The sequence below is a fragment of the Procambarus clarkii genome, chromosome 75 (assembly GCF_040958095.1).
Source record: "Procambarus clarkii isolate CNS0578487 chromosome 75, FALCON_Pclarkii_2.0, whole genome shotgun sequence".
In the NCBI taxonomy this organism is placed as follows: Eukaryota; Metazoa; Arthropoda; class Malacostraca; order Decapoda; family Cambaridae; genus Procambarus; species Procambarus clarkii.
This window is the reverse complement of record NC_091224.1, coordinates 25,141,390-25,164,631: the sequence shown is the minus strand read 5'-3', so window position 1 is coordinate 25,164,631 and position 23,242 is coordinate 25,141,390. Positions and strand designations below refer to the sequence as shown.

Sequence of the window (23,242 nt, the reverse complement as noted above, 5' to 3'; positions counted from 1 at the left end):
CGTGCTGCTTGGAACTTTTTGTTCCAAGTAGCGAATCTTAAACAACAACAACAACAGCATTCATAAAGTTCTTTTGTCCATGTTCCTAAATGCTATCCTGACAGTGTGTGTGTGTGTGTGTGTGTGTGTGTGTGTGTGTGTGTGTGTGTGTGTGTGTGTGTGTGTGTGTGTGTGTGTGTGAGTGTGTGAGTGCGCGCACGCATGCGCCTGCCTGCGGCGGTGCTTTCACGAGGGCGTGTGGGTGTAAAGGAGGGTGCGTGCGTGCGTGAGCGTGGTAAGGGCAGTACAAAACAGTAGGAGCAGTAGCAACAGATGTGGTCATTTAGTCAACATGATGAATGATGAATGAACGGGTGTGGAGATGGCATGAATGGCCGCCAGCACCCTGCCCTCCCCCCCTCTACACACGTGTTACTATGACTTGATGCTTGCTCTCTCTCTCTCTCCCTATCCTCCCCCCTCTCTCTCTCCCCACCCCCCCTCTCTCTCTCCCCCTCCCCACCCCCCCTCTCTCCCTCTCCCCACCCCCCCCCCTCTCTCTCTCCACCCCCTCCCTCTCTCTCTCTCCTCTCTCTCTCTCTCTCTCTCTCTCTCTCTCTCTCTCTCTCTCTCTCTCTCTCTCTCTCTCTCTCTCTCCTTTCTGTCTCTCTCTCTCCTCTCTCTTCCCCCCTCTCTTTCTCTCTCCCCCCCTCTCTCTCTCTCTCTCTCTCTCTCTCTGAGAGAGAGGAGGAGACCCAGCGTACAAGCGAGATTCCAGTTCACCACGCTGGAGAAATGTCTCATGAGGGGACATGATCATAACGTACACAATACTATGGTGGACCTGACAAGGTGGCCCAAAACTACACACAAAATGAGAGTGTTGTAAGGAGAACTACACTGACGGACGCTAGAGTCGCTTCTCGTCCGTTATCCCTCCAAAATTACTGTACACCATTTACCCTCCAAAGATAACAAGAGCTCTTGACCGCCTGTACACCGCGCACGCGCCCCCGCACAAGAGCAACAACAGTCACCAGTAGGAACAGTCTCTCAAGGACCTCTTCCTACTGACGGCGGTAATGGAGTTGCGAGTCATGAGGTGGGGAGGAGGAGGCAGGGGTAAGGGGGGGCAGGGGTAGGGGGGGTAGGGGGGGCAGGGGGCAGGGGTAAGGGGGGCAGGGGTAAGGGGGGTCAGGGGTAAGGGGGGTCAGGGGTAAGGGGGTCAGGGGTAAGGGGGCAGGGGTTGGGGGGGCAGGAGCCGAGGGGGTGTTCGTGTAAGTGATTACTCGCGCCATCTGTTGATCAGCAGCGGAAACGCCACAACATCGTGAGTGTGTGTGTGTGTGTGTGTGTGTGTGTGTGTGTGTGTGTGTGTGTGTGTGTGTGTGTGTGTGTGTGTGTGTGTGTGTGTGTGTGAGTGTGGGGGGGAGGTTTATGACACATAAATATAATAACAAAAGAGTATGAAAAAGCTGCAAACGTCAAACTAAAAAAAAAAAAATTGGTCGATAATTTGTTTTTACAGAAAAAGTTTATATGAACATAAACAACAAATGTCAAGTTTATAATGTACTTGTTTGTTGTTAACAGGTGTTGGGGGGGTTGTGGGGAGGGGGGGGGGGGGTGCTGGGGGGAGAGAGGGGGCGGTGCTGGGGGGAGAGAGGGGGCGGTGCTGGGGGGAGAGAGGGGGGGGGCGGTGCTGGGGGAGAGAGGGGGGGGCGGTGCTGGGGGGAGAGAGGGGGGGGCGGTGCTGGGGGAAGGGGGGGGGGCTGTGCTGGGGGAAGGGGGGGGGTTAATATCAAATATGATCAGTTTGTTTGTCCGTTCGATGGTTTGTTTGTGAATGACACATGTTTGTTTGGGTTAAGTTAATGTTATACTTAGTCATGGAAGATTATGATGGGGGGTGGGGGGGGGGGGCTCAGATGAACACTTAGCTTCATGTAAGGAGACGAAGAATGTCTAAAGTGGACTCCTCTGACAAACACCGGGGAGGATTAAGAACACTTGGGAGGATTAGGAACACTAGGGAGGATTAAGAACACTTGGGAGGATTAAGAACACTTGGGAGGATTAAGAACACTTGGGAGGATTAAGAACACTTGGGAGGATTAAGAACACTTGGGAGGATTAAGAACACTTGGGAGGATTAAGAACACTAGGGAGGATTAAGAACACTAGGGAGGATTAAGAACACTTGGGAGGATTAAGAACACTAGGGAGGATTAAGAACACTAGGGAGGATTAAGAACACTTGGGAGGATTAAGAACACTTGGGAGGATTAAGAACACTTGGGAGGATTAAGAACACTTGGGAGGATTAAGAACACTTGGGAGGATTAAGAACACTGGAGGATTAAGAACACTTGGGAGGATAAAGAACACTTGGGAGGATTAAGAACACTAGGGAGGATTAAGAACACTTGGGAGGATTAAGAACACTTGGGAGGATAAAGAACACTTGGGAGGATTAAGAACACTAGGGAGGATTAAGAACACTTGGGAGGATTAAGAACACTTGGGAGGATTAAGAACACTTGGGAGGATTAAGAACACTTGGGAGGATTAAGAACACTAGGGAGGATTAAGAACACTTGGGAGGATTAAGAACACTTGGGAGGATTAAGAACACTTGGGAGGATTAAGAACACTAGGGAGGATTAAGAACACTAGGGAGGATTAAGAACACTTGGGAGGATTAAGAACACTTGGGAGGATTAAGAACACTTGGGAGGATTAAGAACACTTGGGAGGATAAAGAACACTTGGGAGGATTAAGATCACTTGGGAGGATTAAGAACACTTGGGAGGATAAAGAACACTTGGGAGGATTAAGATCACTTGGGAGGATTAAGAACACTTGGGAGGATTAAGAACACTTGGGAGGATTAAGATCACTTGGGAGGATTAAGAACACTTGGGAGGATAAAGAACAGGGAGGATGAAGGTAATCTTACATGATATTACTACAGTACAAGAAGACAAACTCATTCCTTGCCGTATATGCAAGATGCACCCGTCCTGAATACAGACGGGACATTACATAAAGATATAAAGTTACAAAATGGTGCAGTTAGGTTTGTGATGATTGTTGACTTTTTGAGTACTTGCTCTGTGTAATTAATGCACGCAACTTTTTGTGTACATTTTCCCGATTATAAATGTACAACTATTTATGAATAGTTTTGGATTGATTGACTGATAGTGTGTATGTGTGTCTCCAGTAGCCATAGGTCCGTCACCAGCCACACACCGCCTCTCAATACACTCATTTAAGGACACACACACACACGACCAGAAGTTCAATAGAACTTCTGGTTTCAAGTCTTTTGACCATGTCGTAGCTCAGTCGATTAAGGCAGCGTCTGGGATGCTCTCAGACGTAGGTTCGAATCCTCGTCACGGCCCTTGTGGATTTGTTCACACACACACGTTTTCTCCGCAATGAAAGTGGACACGGTGTGTCTGGGGAGTCCAGAGACCCGGGTTCCATCCCGGCCACAATTTGCTGGAGTAGGTTTTCTATGTGAAAATATTGAAATAATCAAGCGAATATACCGTGGAGAGGCGGGGACCTGCTGCCTGGGTAACAGCTTCTCCCGCGTATCAACCTACAATGGCTTTGTGCCCTGGTGAGGCCACTCGAGACCGACACCCAGAGCGCAACTCCATAGTCTCCTGAGACTGATGGATGCCTACTACTACTAAAATGAAACAAGAAGTAGATATAGAGTGTTAAGTGTAGGATATAGAGTGTTACGTGTAGAGGAGCGCTGGTCGGGGAGGAGGAGGAGAGAGGAGCCGTCACCACACCATCACACTCACTGATGGAGTAGGTAAGCACCGCCCTAACACTCACCCCAACACCCACTTATGACTCACCGCCTGAGTAACACCCATTTATCTCACTCCTCTACACGTTCCTAGAGATTAAGGGGATACCAATGTGTTAATAGGGACTGATCTTGCTCCTGGAGAGGCTGTGTGTGTGGCGTGATTAGAGCCATAATTGCATGAGACGTGATTAAGGGAAATGAAATACGATTATAGATTTATGCTTCACCAATACCCCCTCCCCCCCAGTCTTCAACGGAACCCCCGCCCCCCCCCAGCACCCACACCACCACCATCACCTACATCCAACTACCATCACTACCCATCGAATGCTCTTCCTTTCCCATCCAGTGCCTGCCTTCCCTTTCCCTTCCCTTCTCACTCCTAGCCTGCCTCCCCCTGCCCACCCCCACGGCTGCCTCTCCCCAGTAGCCGCACTTGACAACGCTACACTACAAACACCATCCCAGCCGACCTATCACCAACAAGATCAAAGTGACACAGACAGGTTGAGTCACTAAGAGGCCGGCAAGTGACCTGAGCGGTAATTAAGGTGAGCGGCTGCCATAAAAAACAATGTAAGAGGCAGGTAAAGTGTGTGTGTGACCGAGACTAGAGAGCCGCTGCTGCGCCTTAAGTCAACTCTCCCTCCGTGGAGACTGTTAGCAAGCCTGGGCCCAGATTCACGAAGCAGTTACGCAAGTACTTACGAACCTGTACATCTTTCCTCAATCTTTGACGGCTTTGGTTACATTTATTAAACAGTTTACAAGCAGTGAAAACTTACCAATCAACTGATGTTATTGTTGTAAATAGTCTCCTGGGGCTTCGGAGCTCATTAACTGATTATTAAATTGTAAACAAAGCCGCCAAAGATTGAGAAAAGACGTACAGGTTCGTAAGTGCTTGCGTAACTGCTTCGTGAATCTGGCCCCCCTGGCCTTTCCTTTCCAGGCTGCAACTACTAGACCGGCGGGAGAACGGTCACCAGGCATTACAAAATTTAAATTTACACATTTATCCGCCCCAAGACTGCGCCATATAGGTCCTATAATGAACCTACCCTAATTAAAGCTCTTCCGCATCGCCGCTACCATGAACCAGCCATCACCTTTTTCAGACCCATTTTAAGAAATCAAATTGGGATACAACTCCCGGGAATCACAGGGTGAGAAAATGGGGTTCTGACTTGAGGTTTTCGGGCGTGGGTCGGCACTCTTGGTGTGGGCCGCGCGGGGCTGCACCTGTCCACGGCCAGCCTCTGATATATGGATAATTAACCAGATTAAACAGATAGTCGGCTCCGATGCCTCCCTGCCCCCCCCCCCCCTAGCCTCGGGGCTCCACATAGGTCTGCCACAATCGACTTGAGAATGGTCCAGGACGGACCGAAACGTCGTCGTCCCTTCACCTTCTAGTGTGTGATTTGGTCCACATATTTCAGCCACGTTATTGTGACTCGTCTGTAGGTCTATCACACCTCTGAGCACAGGGAGGGGAGGGGAAGGGGGAGCGGACCAACCAGGCTGTAGTGGATATGAGGGCTCCAAGTAACTGCTCTTTAGATCAAGTTATCACCAGACAAATCTGGCCGCTGGTCGGGCTCGGGCAGTAGAATCCAGCAGACGCTGACTGGATTCATCGCCTGAATTCTACTGAGGTATGTTAAAGGTATTGTGGGGGGGGAGGGGTGAGTAGAGGGAAGGGGTAGGATTGGTGGGGGGGGGAAGGATGTGGGATAATATTGAAGAGAATGGGAATACGATGGTATTATCCAACCTACCAGTGATTGGATTCCATCAATACACATGTTTAATAAATGCAGCTCTTGCATCTCGACTATTCCCCACATACTTCAAGAATGCCACACTAAGATTAATCCCCAAGCCAGGTAAACCTCCAACCCAAACTGAAAACTACAGGCCAATTTCCCTCCTCGAAGTACCAGGTAAAATATTCGAAAAAATTATCAATCAGAGACTTGTGAAGTACATGGAAGAGGAAGGGAAGTATAACACCAGGCAGCATGGGTTTAGACACCGCAGAGGGGCCCATACAGCTATAGCCCTGATCTACCAGCATATAGCAGAGGGGCCCATACAGCTATAGCCCTGATCTACCAGCATATAGCAGAGGGGCCCATACAGCTATAGCTCTGATCTACGAGCATATAGCAGAGGGGCCCATACAGCTATAGCTCTGATCTACGAGCATATAGCAGAGGGGCCCATACAGCTATAGCCCTGATCTACCAGCATATAGCAGAGGGGCCCATACAGCTATAGCCCTGATCTACCAGCATATAGCAGAGGGGCCCATACAGCTATAGCTCTGATCTACGAGCATATAGCAGAGGGGCCCATACAGCTATAGCTCTGATCTACGAGCATATAGCAGAGGGGCCCATACAGCTATAGCCCTGATCTACCAGCATATAGCAGAGGGGCCCATACAGCTATAGCCCTGATCTACCAGCATATAGCCAACGCAGTGTCGAAAAAAGATCAGTGTAATATAGTGCTTAGGGACGTCTCGAAAGCCTTCGACAAAGTGTGGCACACAGGCCTAAAATATAAGATATCTGAACTAGGGCTTCCTGAGAGATTTACTGCTACTCTCTGCAGCTTTATAGACAATAGAACTGCTAGGCTTAATATCGGCAGCTACTTGGCTGACGTAATAGAACTGAAAAGTGGAGTACCTCAAGGAAGCTGCCTCTCCCCCACTCTATTCAACATATATTTCTTCAAAAGGGAGTGCATGTGTGGTCAGGTAAAACAGCTGTGTTTTTTACGGAGTGGCGAGTCGTGAGACCAGGCTACAGTTACAAGTCTACGAGAGAACTGTTAATTTATAATTTATGAGTTTACAGTGGAACTAAGGTAAACTTTATATTCAGAGGTCTATAGTGAGATTTAGGTAAACTTTATATAGCTGTCTACAGTGGGACTAAGGTAAACCTATCATTTAGCGGTGTACAATGGGACTAAGGTAAACTTTACACTTAGGAGAGGGGGTGTATAACTTTATATGTACACAGTTATAAATTACAACACAACATGGACACGCTGACTGTGCTATAACAACCGAACTGACTTTATTTGTTGTGATGTAGAGTCCTAGTTGGGCTGATGGCCTTCCCAAGGTGACGTCAGCACTGTCACCAACACCCTCCTGGTGCTTTCCCAGCTCCTCAACTAGTTTACCAAATGTCATCAAAGCCGCCACGACTGAGGAAAGATGCAGAGGTTTCGTAAGTGGTTGCCGTGAGTGCCTGATGGCTCCTGACGGTCGGGGGGGAGGGGGGGGGGGGGAGGTAATTCCGGTGATATTTCACCGTAAGCGGCGATCTCGTCGTCCAGTTCGCGGGGTCACCTCGCTGGGGTTCGATTCCTGGGAGGAAGAGGAGGAGGTTGGCTCGTGCGCGCGAAGGTTCGCGCCTGAGAAGGGTGCAGGGCGGGGGTGGGGGCAGGGGTGGGGGGGGGGGAGATGGGGTTACGTTCAGAATGACGATGCCAATCTGGGGCAGGTGTCAGAACGCCGCCATTGTGAGTCTCTGTGACACTCCTTAATTATGTGATCGGCTGGCTTTTGTTTTTTTTACAGCCCGTCATCACTTGCGAAACCCGTACATCTTCCCTCAACCACGGAGGGCTTTGTTTACATTTATTATTAAACTTTGTTCAGTTTCCAAACTTCCCATCCCAAGGTTTATTGGGATGGCACCTGAAGAAATGGTTACATGTTCCAGATATACAAAATACTCAGTGGAATCGATTTAACTGAAGCAGAATGATTGTGTAGCGCAGTAAGGTAAGGAGATCAGTCCCGGACGGGAGACATCTCCCGTCACGCAGGGTGCAGTCGCACCTCCACAGATTTCCAGTATCAGCTATTGATACTGGTAATGGCTCAAAAGGGCCACCATTTACGGGCTATTCATGCCCGTGCCACCTTTTGGGTGGCTTAATCTTCATCAATCAATCGGGAGTCATTGTGTTAGACGACCAACAGTAGGAAGGGCGAGGCTCACGAGCTCCTGTTAGGTAAGAACTAACAGATAACAGATGAGGACCTGCGGACCGCTCCAAGCAACGGCCTGATGGACCAAGTTACCACAAGTCGAGCCTGACCTCAGGCCAGGCTCGTGAAGTAGATGAACTCCAGAGACCCTCTACAGGTATGCTCCAGGTAGACAAGCAGCAACGCAAGCAAACACACATCAACAGCTGCCTACACAAGACCACCACCACACATAAGAATGGCGTTCAAAACTCTAGCCAAGAAATACTTCAGAATAATTCACAGAACATACGTCAGACCAGTCTTGAGTATGCAACACCAGCAAGGAACCCCAAACCTATTGCAGCACAAGACATAAATTGCGACGGAGCAAAAACCCGACAGGTATGAGAGATAAGAGAGATGATCTACGGTGATAGACCAAGCCAACTAAATCTAACCACACACACTGCAAGAGAAACGGACGAGAGGCGACATGATCACAACGTGCACGATACTGAGAGAATGGACAATGATAAGAGAGTTTTTTCCGAAGGACAACATCAACAGACATGAGAAATACAGCAATATGAAGAGCAAGAGGTTCAACAAGAGGTTCAACAAGAGGTTCAGCAAGAGGTTCAGCAAGAGGCTCAGCAAGAGGTTCATCAAGAGGCTCAGCAAGAGGTTCATCAAGAGGCTCAGCAAGAGGTTCAGCAAGAGGTTCAACAGGAGGTTCATCAAGAGTTTCAGCAAGAGCCTCTCTCGGCAAGAACACAAGCCCTGACCGTGGCTGGGATCTTGAACAGCATCTTCCCCAAAACCTCACTTAGACAACAGCTTTATCTGGCATCATCATCTTAGGAAGGATTAATGAGGTATTGTTACCTGGGTGACGCTCACAGCTAACAGGATAAGCGGGTTTGGTGAGACGCTCAAGGTACTGCCAATGTTTGCCTTGGCTTTGCTTACATCCCAATGGCTTTGTTTCTGTGTAAGGCTGTGCACGCTGCTTGAGCTACAGGCTTTGTTCGGCGGCGATTGTGGAGTGATTGTTTATGTGAGAGGTAGGGAGAGGTGTGAGGGAGAGGGGAGAGGTGTGAGGGAGAGGGGAGAGGTGTGAGGGAGGGACGGGGAGAGGTGTGAGGGAGAGGGGGGAGGTGTGAGGGAGGGACGGGGAGAGGTGTGAGGGAGAGGGGAGAGGTGTGAGGGAGAGGGGGAGAGGTGTGAGGGAGGGACGGGGAGAGGTGTGAGGGAGAGGGGAGAGGTGTGAGGGAGGGACGGGGAGAGGTGTGAGGGAGAGGGGAGAGGTGTGAGGGAGGGACGGGGAGAGGTGTGAGGGAGGGACGGGGAGAGGTGTGAGGGAGGGACGGGGAGAGGTGTGAGGGAGGGACAGGGGAGAGGTGTGAGGGAGAGGGGAGAGGGGGAGAGGTGTGAGGGAGAGGGGAGAGGTGTGAGGGAGAGGGGGAGAGAAAGCAGTAGACTCGTCAATCACTACTTCCCTATTTGTGCTTGTGGGAGCTGGGCTGCAGCTCCTGTGCCCCGCCATGAGACCATGATTGGCGTGGCTGTTCGCCAACCCCTCAGGTGCTACAGCATCTTCCCTTGAATCCATACGTCGAAATCCATAATCCATCCACTCATGTTTTATGGATGGATTATTACTACCGCAACTCAACTGGATGCATTCCATTCGTGTTTCCTCATGTTTCGTCTTATAATGTCAAGTCTTTCTCTATTTACCTTTCCAGTTCCACCCCCCCCCCTCATCCTCCAGAGTATTTTTCACTTCGTGGTCATGTCTTCCCCTGTTTATTCTCTCTCCAAAGGAGGTAAAATTAATTTCGCAGTCTGTCCTAATAACTCACGTCTCTCATCTCTGGATGAGGCTAGTGGTGCACCTCACCATTCACTCACCATGTAAGGCACAGTCTGCCGGTGGTAATACTCATCATTTACTCATGATGTGAGTCAGAGTGTGAGGAGATAACTCACTCGTCCCTCACCAGAGCGCGTGACGACATGAGGACACTCGCGTCCCTGCAACCAAATCCCGCATTAAAGCTTTTAATTCGTCTCCAGCGAGTTGATAATGTGTCTTAACGTGCGCTCTGCTGCTGTTTCTACACCATAATTACCCGCCTTGAAGTAGTGCTTCGTGTGTTGACCAGACCACACACACTAGAGGGTGAAGGGACGACCACGTTTCGGTCCGTCCTGGATCATTTTCCAGGATAGTCCAGGACGGACCGAAACGTCGTCGTCCCTTCACCTTCTAGTGTGTGGTCTGGTCAACACACGTCAGCCCCATTATTGTGACTCATCGCCTGCAGTTCTTGGTATTCTCCCACATCTTGGATTGGACCTTGAAACTGTAGGTTATCTTGAGATGATTTCGGGGCTTTAGTGTCCCCGCGGCCCGGTCCTCGACCAGGCCTCCACCCCCAGGAAGCAGCCCGTGACAGCTGACTAACACCCAGGTACCTATTTTACTGCTAGGTAACAGGGGGCATAGGGTGAAAGAAACTCTGCCCATTGTTTCTCGCCGGCGCCTGGGATCGAACCCGGGACCACAGGATCACAAGTCAGCGTGCTGTCCGCTCGGCCGACCGGCTCCCTAGTGATTAAATCAATGCCTATTAGAAGTGTGGTAGTGAAGGTGTACTTGAAGTGGTACTTGAAGGTGTACTTGAAGTGTACTTGTATCTCCCCCTCAGGGCGTTATCGAGGGTGTCGACGCTGGCGGTGACGGCGCCGGCCAGCTCCCAGCTGTGCGACTCCTTCCGCGGGTCGCTGGTGAGGCAACAGGTCCGCTTCTGCAAGGACAACCCGGCCTTCATGGACTCCGTCAAGCGGGGTGCCATCTGGGCCATCGACGAGTGCCAGTTCCAGTTCCGGACGCGACGGTGGAACTGCTCCACGCTCAACGACGAGGCCATCGCCGCCTTCAAGAAAGCCTTCAAGCCCAAGAACTCGCCAGGTAAGACACTACTTCCTATCAACAAATCCACAAGGGCCGTGATGAGGGTTTCGAACTTACGCCCGGCATGATCCCAGACGCTGCCTTAGTCCACTAGGCCACGACATGGTCAAAAGAATTGCAAAATTGTGGCCTAGTCGACTAAGGCAGCGTCTGGGATCATCCCTCGCATAAGTTCGAACCCTCATCACGGCCCTTGTGGATTTGTTCATTTGATGCATCAAGCTATTGTGAGTTATATGTGTATTGGTTGCTAATAGCCGGCTCTAATTGTCTTGTAGTATTTTGAAGAGATTCTCTTCGCCACCAACTTCACTTACAAGATGTAGTATGTATAATATACAATTACTTTGCCTACTATGTAACCACTTAAACGTGTTTCTTGTATACCGTATGAATACAATGTTAGTATTATATAACATGATAACCAATAAAGGAGGTGTAACCCCCCCCTCCTCCTCCTCCCCCCACTCCAGGCGTCACGGGTCACACCAGGACAATATCTGGCAGATCACACACTCAGTAGTAACAAAGTACACACCACCTTCTTCTATATAATAAATAAATAAATAAATAAATAAATAAATAAATAAATAAATAAATAAATAAACCCGTAAGGTTTCCACGTCGGGAACACTTCACAAAACTTGAAAGTGGCCCCCCCCCCTCCAAAAAAAAAAAAAAAAAAAAAAAAAAAAAAATGACGTAAAAAAAGTTGACAAGACAGAACAGGCGCGGAAAAAGAGGCTGGTGGAAAAAAAAGGTTTGTAAAAAAAAAAGGTGGAAAACGCGACATAAGGGTTTAAGAGAAGGTGCGGGATGGACAGGGAGAGTGTTGACCAGTTGAGAGGCGCCTGGTAGTAGCGAGAGTAAAGATGTTCACTTCATTACCAACACCACACACTGCCTAACATGCTCTCAACAATGGCCCTCAGTGTTGCCATGATTCGTGCGAGGCCAGTCAACAGGGGGGGGGGGGGATGGATGGGTAGACTAGGGGGTAGAAGTTACGGGGGGGGGGATGATGGGTACACTAGGGGGTAGAAGTTAGGGGGGGGGAGGTACGGGTGTTGAGGGAAAGTTGATGTGAAGAGGGTAGGGGAGGGGGGAGATGGTAGGGGAGGGGAGAGAGGGCTAGGGGAGGGGGGAGAGGGTACGGGAAGGGGGGAGAAGCTGTGGGGGAGGGGGGAGAGGATAGGGGTGAGGACAGGAGGAGGGGGGGTGTGGGGCAACAAATGGGGGGTTGCTGGGTACACAAGGAGCCGGGTACACATCATGTACACCAACAAACACAACATACAAGCCACCTTTAAACACCCCCACACAGTTGTCAAGGAGCTAAAACACCCCCACGTGTCACCACCTTATGGCCGCAGTCAAGCCCGTCCTCCCAAGGCTCCCAAACGTCAAGAAACTGTCTTACTAAAGTGCCTTATCCTAACCTACCAGAGGACCCACAACAGAAAACGGGACAGTCTGTCAATTTCGCCAGCCGCTACCATGCTCTAGTACGACAATTTTCATCCTTCGGTAAAGTGTACGTCAAAATGTGTAGGTATTAGGAGGACGAGTGGGGAGCAGAGGCTGCCCGGGCCTCCTTATCTTACCATCTTGAGGATATCTTGAGATGATTTCGGGGCTTTAGTGTCCCCACGGCCCGGTCCTCGACCAGGCCTCCACCCCCAGGAAGCAGCCCGTGACAGCTGACTAACACCCAGGTACCTATTTTACTGCTAGGTAACAGGGGCATAGGGTGAAAAAAACTCTGCCCATTGTTTCTCGCCGGCGCCCGGGATTGAACCCGGGACCACAGGATCACAAGTCCAGCGTGCTGCCCGCTCGGCTTCCCTATATACCATACTAACATAACAATAACACAAACTGCAGAAGACCCGTTGACCTATACGAGGCAGTTCATAAACCTAAACTCATTCATGTATATGTCTAACCTACGCTTGAAACACTCCGGCGATCGCACGTCTATTAATCACAGTCGGTAAATGCCTAACCCCAAAACCCCCGTTTCCTCTGAAGAGGCTCATTACACCAGTAATAAACATGTACTCAACCCCAACAGTTGTTAGGGAACCCCAACAGTTGTTAGGGAACCCCAACAGTTGTTAGGGAGCCCCAACAGTTGTGAGGGAGCAACAACAGTTGTTAGGGAACCCCAACAGTTGTTAGGGAACCCCAACAGTTGTGAGGGAACCCCAACAGTTGTTAGGGAACCCCAACAGTTGTTAGGGAACCCCAACAGTTGTTAGGGAACCCCAACAGTTGTGAGGGAACCCCAACAGTTGTTAGGGAACCCCAACAGTTGTTAGGGAACCCCAACAGTTGTTAGGGAACCCCAACAGTTGTTAGGGAACCCCAACAGTTGTTAGGGAACCCCAACAGTTGTTAGGGAACCCCAACAGTTGTTAGGGAACCCCAACAGTTGTGAGGGAGCAACAACAGTTGTGAGGGAACCCCAACAGTTGTTAGGGAACCCCAACAGTTGTGAGGGAACCCCAACAGTTGTGAGGGAGCAACAACAGTTGTGAGGGAACCCCAACAGTTGTTAGGGAGCAACAACAGTTGTGAGGGAGCAACAACAGTTGTGAGGGAGCAACAACAGTTGTGAGGGAGCAACAACAGTTGTGAGGGAGCAACAACAGTTGTGAGGGAGCAACAACAGTTGTGAGGGAGCAACAACAGTTGTGAGGGAGCAACAACAGTTGTGAGGGAGCAACAACAGTTGTGAGGGAGCAACAACAGTTGTGAGGGAGCAACAACAGTTGTGAGGGAACCCCAACAGTTGTGAGGGAGCAACAACAGTTGTGAGGGAACCCCAACAGTTGTGAGGGAGCAACAACAGTTGTGAGGGAACCCCAACAGTTGTGAGGGAGCAACAACAGTTGTGAGGGAACCCCAACAGTTGTGAGGGAGCAACAACAGTTGTGAGGGAACCCCAACAGTTGTGAGGGAGCAACAACAGTTGTGAGGGAACCCCAACAGTTGTGAGGGAGCAACAACAGTTGTGAGGGAACCCCAACAGTTGTGAGGGAGCAACAACAGTTGTGAGGGAACCCCAACAGTTGTGAGGGAGCAACAACAGTTGTGAGGGAACCCCAACAGTTGTGAGGGAGCAACAACAGTTGTGAGGGAACCCCAACAGTTGTGAGGGAGCAACAACAGTTGTGAGGGAGCAACAACAGTTGTGAGGGAGCAACAACAGTTGTGAGGGAGCAACAACAGTTGTGAGGGAGCAACAACAGTTGTGAGGGAGCAACAACAGTTGTGAGGGAGCAACAACAGTTGTGAGGGAGCAACAACAGTTGTGAGGGAGCAACAACAGTTGTGAGGGAGCAACAACAGTTGTGAGGGAACCCCAACAGTTGTGAGGGAGCAACAACAGTTGTGAGGGAACCCCAACAGTTGTGAGGGAGCAACAACAGTTGTGAGGGAACCCCAACAGTTGTGAGGGAGCAACAACAGTTGTGAGGGAACCCCAACAGTTGTGAGGGAGCAACAACAGTTGTGAGGGAACCCCAACAGTTGTGAGGGAGCAACAACAGTTGTGAGGGAACCCCAACAGTTGTGAGGGAGCAACAACAGTTGTGAGGGAACCCCAACAGTTGTGAGGGAGCAACAACAGTTGTGAGGGAACCCCAACAGTTGTGAGGGAGCAACAACAGTTGTGAGGGAACCCCAACAGTTGTGAGGGAGCAACAACAGTTGTGAGGGAACCCCAACAGTTGTGAGGGAGCAACAACAGTTGTGAGGGAGCAACAACAGTTGTGAGGGAGCAACAACAGTTGTGAGGGAGCAACAACAGTTGTGAGGGAGCAACAACAGTTGTGAGGGAGCAACAACAGTTGTGAGGGAGCAACAACAGTTGTTAGGGAGCAACAACAACCTCGTTGATCACAGCCGCGTGTTCTTAACAGTATCATTAGGCTTCCTAAAACTAACCAGGAGAAATTTTACAAAATAAAATCATAAGTTTTCCCATCGGAGATGTAATAATAATAATATAAACTGTACTATTTGTGTCACGTTAGGGATTCTAATCATCCTATTGATTGGTCTTCCTCTTAAAATAATCTTTCCTGCCTCTACACCGACGCCGTCTTGTCGACTCAGCTCTGATGCCCAACCTTCCCAATAGCCCGTGCTACTTGCCCCGCTCCTGTGCCAGGTAAGTCCACTACGGGCTCACCATAGCCCGTGCTACTTGCCCCGCTCCTGTGCCAGGTAAGTCCACTACGGGCTCACCATAGCCCGTGCTACTTGCCCCGCTCCTGTGCCTGGTAAGTCCACTACGGGCTCACCATAGCCCGTGCTACTTGCCCCGCTCCTGTGCCAGGTAAGTCCACTACGGGCTCACCATAGCCCGTGCTACTTGCCCCGCTCCTGTGCCAGGTAAGTCCACTACGGGCTCACCATAGCCCGTGCTACTTGCCCCGCTCCTGTGCCAGGTAAGTCCACTACGGGCTCACCATAGCCCGTGCTACTTGCACCGCTCCTGTGCCAGGTAAGTCCACTACGGGCTCACCATAGCCCGTGCTACTTGCCCCGCTCCTGTGCCAGGTAAGTCCACTACGGGCTCACCATAGCCCGTGCTACTTGCCCCGCTCCTGTGCCAGGTAAGTCCACTACGGGCTCACCATAGCCCGTGCTACTTGCCCCGCTCCTGTGCCAGGTAAGTCCACTACGGGCTCACCATAGCCCGTGCTACTTGCCCCGCTCCTGTGCCAGGTAAGTCCACTACGGGCTCACCATAGCCCGTGCTACTTGCCCCGCTCCTGTGCCAGGTAAGTCCACTACGGGCTCACCATAGCCCGTGCTACTTGCCCCGCTCCTGTGCCAGGTAAGTCCACTACGGGCTCACCATAGCCCGTGCTACTTGCCCCGCTCCTGTGCCTGGTAAGTCCACTACGGGCTCACCATAGCCCGTGCTACTTGCCCCGCTCCTGTGCCTGGTAAGTCCACTACGGGCTCACCATAGCCCGTGCTACTTGGAACTTTTGTTCCAAGTAGCGAACCTTAAACAACAACTGCCCCACCGACCTTTAATACTTTATTATGTTGCACGATGAAAGAATTAAATTACAATAATATTACTGTTACTGTAAACCTCTTTACACCAAGTCCTTGGACCAAACCAGGGGTCAGATTCACGAAGCAGTTACGCAAGCACTTACGAACGTGTGCATCGTTTCTCAATCTTTGATGGCTTTGATTACATTTATTAAACAGTTTACGAGCTTCAAAACTACCCAAGATTATTATTTTAAACAACATCGTAGCGCTTCGGAACTCATACACCTCTCAATATACATGTAAACACAACTGCTACGATTGAGGAAAAGATCTACAGGTTTCGTAACAGAACGCGCAAATGTTTGACGAATCTCTGCCCTGCCCTGTCCTCGGATTTTACCTTATATTTACCAACACATACACATAAGGGGCATAACTGGCCGACCCCTCACAGTGTTCAAGAGAGAACTGGATAAGCACCTCCAAAGGATACCTGATCAACCAGGCTGTGACTCATACGTCAGGGTGCGAGCAGCCGCGTCTAACAGCCTGGTTGATCAGTCCAGCAACCAGGAGGCCTGGTCGACGACCGGGCCGCGGGGACGCTAAGCCTCAAGGTAACCTCAAGGTAACCTCAAGGTAGCCTCAAGGTAACCTCAAGGTAACCTCAAGGTAACCTCAAGGTAGCCTCAAGGTAACCTCAAGGTAACCTCAAGGTGACCTCAAGGTAACCTCAAGGTAACCTCAAGGTAACCTCAAGGTAACCTCAAGGTAACCTCAAGGTAACCTCAAGGTAAGGTAACCATCGTTCTTCGTCTAGAAATGATTACTACTCCTCGTGTTAGTAATCTTGCCCGCTCTCCTATCTCTCATTGTTGAGATATTTCCTCTCCTTGTCTCTCTTCATCAGACTCTTCTCCTCCTGCTCCTCCTCCTTCATCAGCTCCGTCAAGAAGTTGGAGCAGGCTTGCGCGAAGGCTCTCTGGGGCGCCCCAAGAGTCGTCTCGCTCTTGGCACAAACCAATCTTACCTCTCAGAGATGTGCAAGAAAACTCTTCATATATATTTTTTTGCTGCTCTCTCAAGGAGAGCCACTCCTTCGAAATGACTTACGTGACTGACGCCTCCCTGTAGGCTCCTGAACCTTTGTTTGTTCTGGTAACCCAAGAGTCTGGTGGTGTGTGTGTACAGTCACCTTGTCTGGCGGTGTGTGTGTGTACAGTCACCTTGTGTGGTGGTGTGTGTGTGTACAGTCACCTTGTGTGGTGGTGTCTGTGTGTACAGTCACCTTGTCTGGTGGTGCCTGTGTGTACAGTCACCTTGTCTGGTGGTGTGTGTGTACAGTCACCTTGTCTGGTGGTGTGTGTGTACAGTCACCTTGTCTGGTGGTGTCTGTGTGTACAGTCACCTTGTCTGGTGGTGCCTGTGTGTACAGTCACCTTGTCTGGTGGTGCCTGTGTGTACAGTCACCTTGTGTGGTGGTGTCTGTGTGTACAGTCACCTTGTGTGGTGGTGTGTGTGTACAGTCACCTTGTGTGGTGGTGTCTGTGTGTACAGTCACCTTGTCTGGCGGTGTCTGTGTGTACAGTCACCTTGTCTGGCGGTGTCTGTGTGTACAGTCACCTTGTCTGGTGGTGTGTCCATTATTTTTCCAACCTAAAGAAACTATTACGAGCAATAACGAACATTATTCGTCTTAATACTTTTAGTATGATAAAAGAAAGAATATAGATACAATAATTCTGGCCTTTCATGATAATTTAAATAAAATTCCTAAATTATTAAAACAATTTAATGGTTTCAATCTTTTCTCAATCGAGAAGTGACACTCAGTTCTCACACAATTCAGTTATGAGAGATGTTTTGACAGATAACAATATAAACATTGTATTTTGACGAGGACAGGTTTGATTTGAACCATACTGATTTTCTGAGTCCTCGCTCCTGCCTTTACGGGCTATTCATGCCCGTGCCGCCTCCTAGTTGGCTTAATCTTAATCTCTCCTCCTACCATTGTCATCTTAACATTTAGAACCATGTGTCATTAACTGATGATCAGAGGTGGTAATATTATATGGTGGGAACAAGTCCCGTGGGGCTATAGGATGAATATATATATATATATATATATATATATATATATATATATATATATATATATATATATATATATATATATATGAATAGTGATGAATATCATTGTAGCTGCCAGTATCACACTGTCACCATTGTCCGCATACGCATATCTATGCTAACCATCTTTATTTGTCTATTGATATTTCTCATGCATTTAAATGTGGTCTTGGGAGTGGAGACGTCAAGATTGTGTCACCATTAATCAGTTCTTAAGTGTTCAGGGAACTGTCTGAGAGGAGAGACTATTATTAAATTTGGTTGACATTCTTTTTGCTTGTAATACAAGGATTTTTTAACGAGTAAATATCCTCTTCGTTAATCAGTTACTGGGATTTTGTACAAATAATTATACTCCATTACCTTTGTTCATATTATTCATAATTCCTTAATTTTGTGGAACCTCAGTTACCTAGATTTTGTGGACTTTTGTGGAATATCTAAACTTTGTATTAACTATATTATTAACAAGAAATCAACTATATTTACTAGGGAATATCTGATAGCTGTGGGTACATGAGGTCATCTTAACCCCTCTCAACATAATGTTAGCTTCCAGTACTGAAGGTAACACTCTAGTTCAAGTTCAAGTATGTTTATTGAGATAAGCAATAAATACATCTCAAAGGGATAGAGTAGCTTAGGCTATTTCTACCCCCCCCCCCTGGTAACACTCTAGTCCAGCCGGAATACAAACCCGTTGTCTTAGCGATGAGACACTACTGAAGGCGTTGACTGCATTAACGTACGACGTCCGCTCCTCTCTGATTGAGTGATAAAGATTAAGCCACCCAAGAGGTGGCACGGGCATGAATAGCCCGTAATCTCCTGTGTTGCTGGACGTGGTTTATGAGGGTAGTCCAGTGAGGTGGTCTTCTCACAATACATAGGCTCGCTGACACGTCAAACACACCTCTTAACACCATTTGGCCACCACTTGGTCCGGGAGACATCTCCCGGCACGCAGGGTGCAGTTGCGCCTCTACAGATCTCCAGTATCATCTTTTGATACTGGTAATGGCTCGAAAGGGCCACCACTTACGGGCTATTCATGCCCGTGCCACCTCTTGGGTGGCTTAATCTTCATCAATCAATCAAACACACCTCACAACCCGGTGTATGAATGTTGTGTAGTGTCATACATGACACTACATTTATGAGTGATTTAGTAAGGCATACTGTTATACTGGGGAGCCGGTCGGTCGAGCGGATAGCACACTGGACTTGTGATCCTGTGGTCCTCGGTTCGATCCCAGGCACCGGCGAGAAACATTGGGCAGAGTTTCTTTCACCTTATGCCCCTGTTACCTAGCAGTAAAATAGGTACCTGGGTGTTAGCTGTCACGGGCTGCTTCCTGGGGGTGGAGGTCTGGTCGAGGACCGGGCCGCGGGGACACTAAAAAGCCCCGAAATCATCTCAAGATATACCAGGTAGATGCATCATATCACATCAGCTCACCATTTATATGGTGGTAAAGGTGATGATGCTTCTGAAAATGATGGTGGTGATTGTGACCGAGAACTGCAGTGATAATGACCACACTGGTATTGTAGTATCCATGGTGAGATTCCGTCAGGTCCACCTCACAGTCAGATCTACAGATACCTCCTAGTCTCATCTCTGGTAATTTCGAAATCTTCCAAGGCTGACTGATTTATTGCCACCTGTCTTAGTTCATGGACCTCTCCTCGTTCTCTTGTGAAGACCTCCTGGAATCTCTTGTTGAGTTCTTCACACACCTCCCTGTCATTCTCTGTGTACCTGTCCTCACCCGTTCTCAGTTTCATCAACTATTCTTTCACACTTGTTTTCCTTCGTATGTGACTGTGGAGCAGTTTTGGTTCACCATGCCATATAAAATTCCATATAAAATTCAGGTTTAAGATATATTTACAATTAGATTTAGATTAGAAATTCAGGTTACATATACTGTATAGATTTAGAATTAAATTCATGTTTTAAATAGTTCTACGAAGATGTTTAAACTAGATTTAGAAACTCAATTTAGGCGAGTTCCATAATACATATCATGACATTCATGTTATATATTGTGGAATGTGTAATTATATGGATATACAGATGTTGGTAAAGCTGTACACAGCCAGAGACTAAGACGGACTACGTCAGCGGTTTACACTCTACAGCCAACACAGTCAACAACTTGGCAACTGAGCATTGTGAGAGTATCAGGAACGAATGAATTAATACTAATATACATGGCTTTGTATACACTTCAGATATATTAGGTTCGTCTGTTTTGCTCTCTCACACACACACACACGCACGTATAGATGATGAGAACAGAGGTCAGGGAATCATTAAATCAGGAAACGGAACCCTCTTGAATAGTTGGGGGCCCAGGAGGCGAAACCTAATTCAGGCAACACAGCCAGAGTGAGCTAGATAAGCACACACACACACACACTCTAGATGAGCTATGGAACATTCCCTCACACACACAAATTAATTTTTGTTATAACGATAATCAAGGAGAAGAGCGGTGATAATCCCGGCTGAACAAGTCCGCCGGACCACTGCTCTTCCCCGTGTGTATATATTTACCACACGACAAAAAAAATTAATAGCTGCTATTATCACATCTACCCCTCACAATGTTCACTTTGCGTCCCACGAGGTGATGGAAAGATCGCTATTTAGTGCTTCGACAATTATGTACAGAGGCACCGGTTTAATGATTATTAAAATAACCCGGGAGAGACAGAGAGAGTCACCCCGCGCCTCGCCTGGGAGCTGGTTTGGATTCGAGTCGTGGCCTGGGAGGATTGATTGGGCGCCAATCCTTACCCGTTTACCCTTAGTCATCCAGCAGTAACTAGTTATTAACGGACTGGCGGGTTGTGTTCAAAGGAAACGAGTAGGCAAGGTTATCTACGAGTTTTAAGAAGGGGAAACCTCTCAGCCTGGTAACAGGAGTCAGCAGCAGTCGCCTGCTCCTGTACCCACCTGTGTACCTGTGTAAATGCGTACCCACCTGTGTACCTATGTAAATGCGTACCCCACCTGTGTACCTGTGTAAATGCGTACCCACCTGTGTACCTATGTAAATGCGTACCCCACCTGTGTACCTGTGTAAATGCGTACCCACCTGTGTTCCTGTGTAAATGCGTACCCACCTGTGTACACTACGTGCATATGACAAACTCCGGGAGCAGCTGCGGGTGTGTAACACCGGACAGGACTTACTGAAGCGACCATACGAGTCATAAATACTCATACTCCGCCCAAGTAAAACAGAAACAAGCAACACTTAGTGGGCCAGCCAGAGGCTTAAGGCCCGCGCAGGACTATCCCTGCAAAAAAAAAAAAAAATAGCCAGGAGTGTTGCTCCGTCACCAACACCAGCCGCTGAACTACTACTACTTCTGAACTACTACTACTTAACTACTTAACTACTCCTTGTGTTGCTACACTTGCTCATGCACGCTGCTCTCTGATGGCTCTTGATACTGATCACCATCCCGCTACTACCCTCCTGGTAGTTACTACTACCACTACTTGTAGTTATTAACTATGGTTACCCAGCATCGTTAACCACAAACATCAACCACCAACACTTCTAACAACTAAGACTAACTACCAACCACCCACCAACCACCAGTAACAACCCCCACCAACCACCAGTAACCACCACCAACCACCACCAGTAACCACCACCAACCACCACCAGTAACCACCACCAACCACCAGTAACCACCAACCACCACCAGTAACCACCACCAGTAACCATCTACCACCCACCACCACCAGTAACCACCCACCACCAGTAACCACCCCCACAACCACCACCACCACCAGCACCAGTCCGAGGGTCGGGAGCGGTGCTCTGGTGCCGTTTAGACCAACCTTCCTTTATAAGGGTCGTCAAGGAATTTATCTGGCGTGGCAAGTACTAATATTGCATGAAATTGTTGCAATCTTGGACGGTAAGCGTCGGGGAGGTTATACGCTGGTGGCGGGCGCCCGCTGGAGGTGAGGGGAGGTGAGGGGAGGTTATACGCTGGTGGCGGGCGCCCGCTGGAGGTGAGGGGAGGTGAGGGGAGGTTATACGCTGGTGGCGGGCGCCCGCTGGAGGTGAGGGGAGGTGAGGGGAGGTTATACGCTGGTGGCGGGCGCCCGCTGGAGGTGAGGGGAGGTGAGGGGAGGTTATACGCTGGTGGCGGGCGCCCGCTGGAGGTGAGGGGAGGTGAGGGGAGGTTATACGCTGGTGGCGGGCGCCCGCTGGAGGTGAGGGGAGGTGAGGGGAGGTTATACGCTGGTGGCGGGCGCCCGCTGGAGGTGAGGGGAGGTTATACGCTGGTGGCGGGCGCCCGCTGGAGGTGAGGGGAGGTGAGGGGAGGTTATACGCTGGTGGCGGGCGCCCGCTGGAGGTGAGGGGAGGTGAGGGGAGGTTATACGCTGGTGGCGGGCGCCCGCTGGAGGTGAGGGGAGGTGAGGGAAGGTGAGGGAAGGTTATACGCTGGTGGCGGGCGCCCGCTGGAGGTGAGGGAAGGTGAGGGGAGGTTATACGCTGGTGGCGGGCGCCCGCAGGAGGTGAGGGAAGGTGAGGGGAGGTTATACGCTGGTGGCGGGCGCCCGCTGGAGGTGAGGGGAGGTGAGGGGAGGTGAGAGGAGGTTATACGCTGGTGGCGGGCGCCCGCTGGAGGTGAGGGAAGGTGAGGGGAGGTTATACGCTGGTGGCGGGCGCCCGCAGGAGGTGAGGGAAGGTGAGGGGAGGTTATACGCTGGTGGCGGGCGCCCGCAGGAGGTGAGGGAAGGTGAGGGGAGGTTATACGCTGGTGGCGGGCGCCCGCTGGAGGTGAGGGGAGGTGAGGGAAGGTGAGGGAAGGTGAGGGGAGGTGAGGGAAGGTGAGGGGAGGTTATACGCTGGTGGCGGGCGCCCGCAGGAGGTGAGGGAAGGTGAGGGGAGGTTATACGCTGGTGGCGGGCGCCCGCTGGAGGTGAGGGGAGGTGAGGGGAGGTGAGGGGAGGTGAGGGAAGGTGAGGGGAGGTGAGGGAAAGTGACGGGAGGTGAGGGAAGGTGAGGGAAGGTGAGGTGAGGGGAGGTGAGGGAAGGTCGAGGTCAAGGTACAAGTCCTAGACATGTCATTAAGTTTACTTCAGTGTGTATTAGTATGTATCTTATGTTTCTCCTTCTTAGTTTGAGAAAGAAGTTGACAAATTGACATATATATATATATATATATATATATATATATATATATATATATATATATATATATATATATATATATATATATATATATGACAATGTCAGACCACGGAGG

The 23,242-nt window shown here is 49.6% G+C and overlaps 1 protein-coding gene and 1 long non-coding RNA gene across 5 annotated transcripts in view; one reads left to right on the top strand and one right to left on the bottom strand.

The window, feature by feature from the left end:
- Positions 1-23,242, bottom strand: part of LOC138356902 (uncharacterized) — a 381,031-nt gene that overhangs the window by 295,534 nt on the left and 62,255 nt on the right. The gene's annotated exons all lie outside the window — the stretch shown is intronic.
- Positions 1-23,242, top strand: part of LOC123750424 (protein Wnt-4) — a 312,716-nt gene that overhangs the window by 233,137 nt on the left and 56,337 nt on the right. For all 3 annotated transcript variants that reach the window (XM_069313400.1, XM_069313398.1, XM_069313399.1), the window contains one exon: positions 10,536-10,798. In XM_069313400.1, coding sequence (XP_069169501.1) covers positions 10,536-10,798 — 263 coding nt within the window. The remainder of the gene's footprint in view (positions 1-10,535; positions 10,799-23,242) is intronic.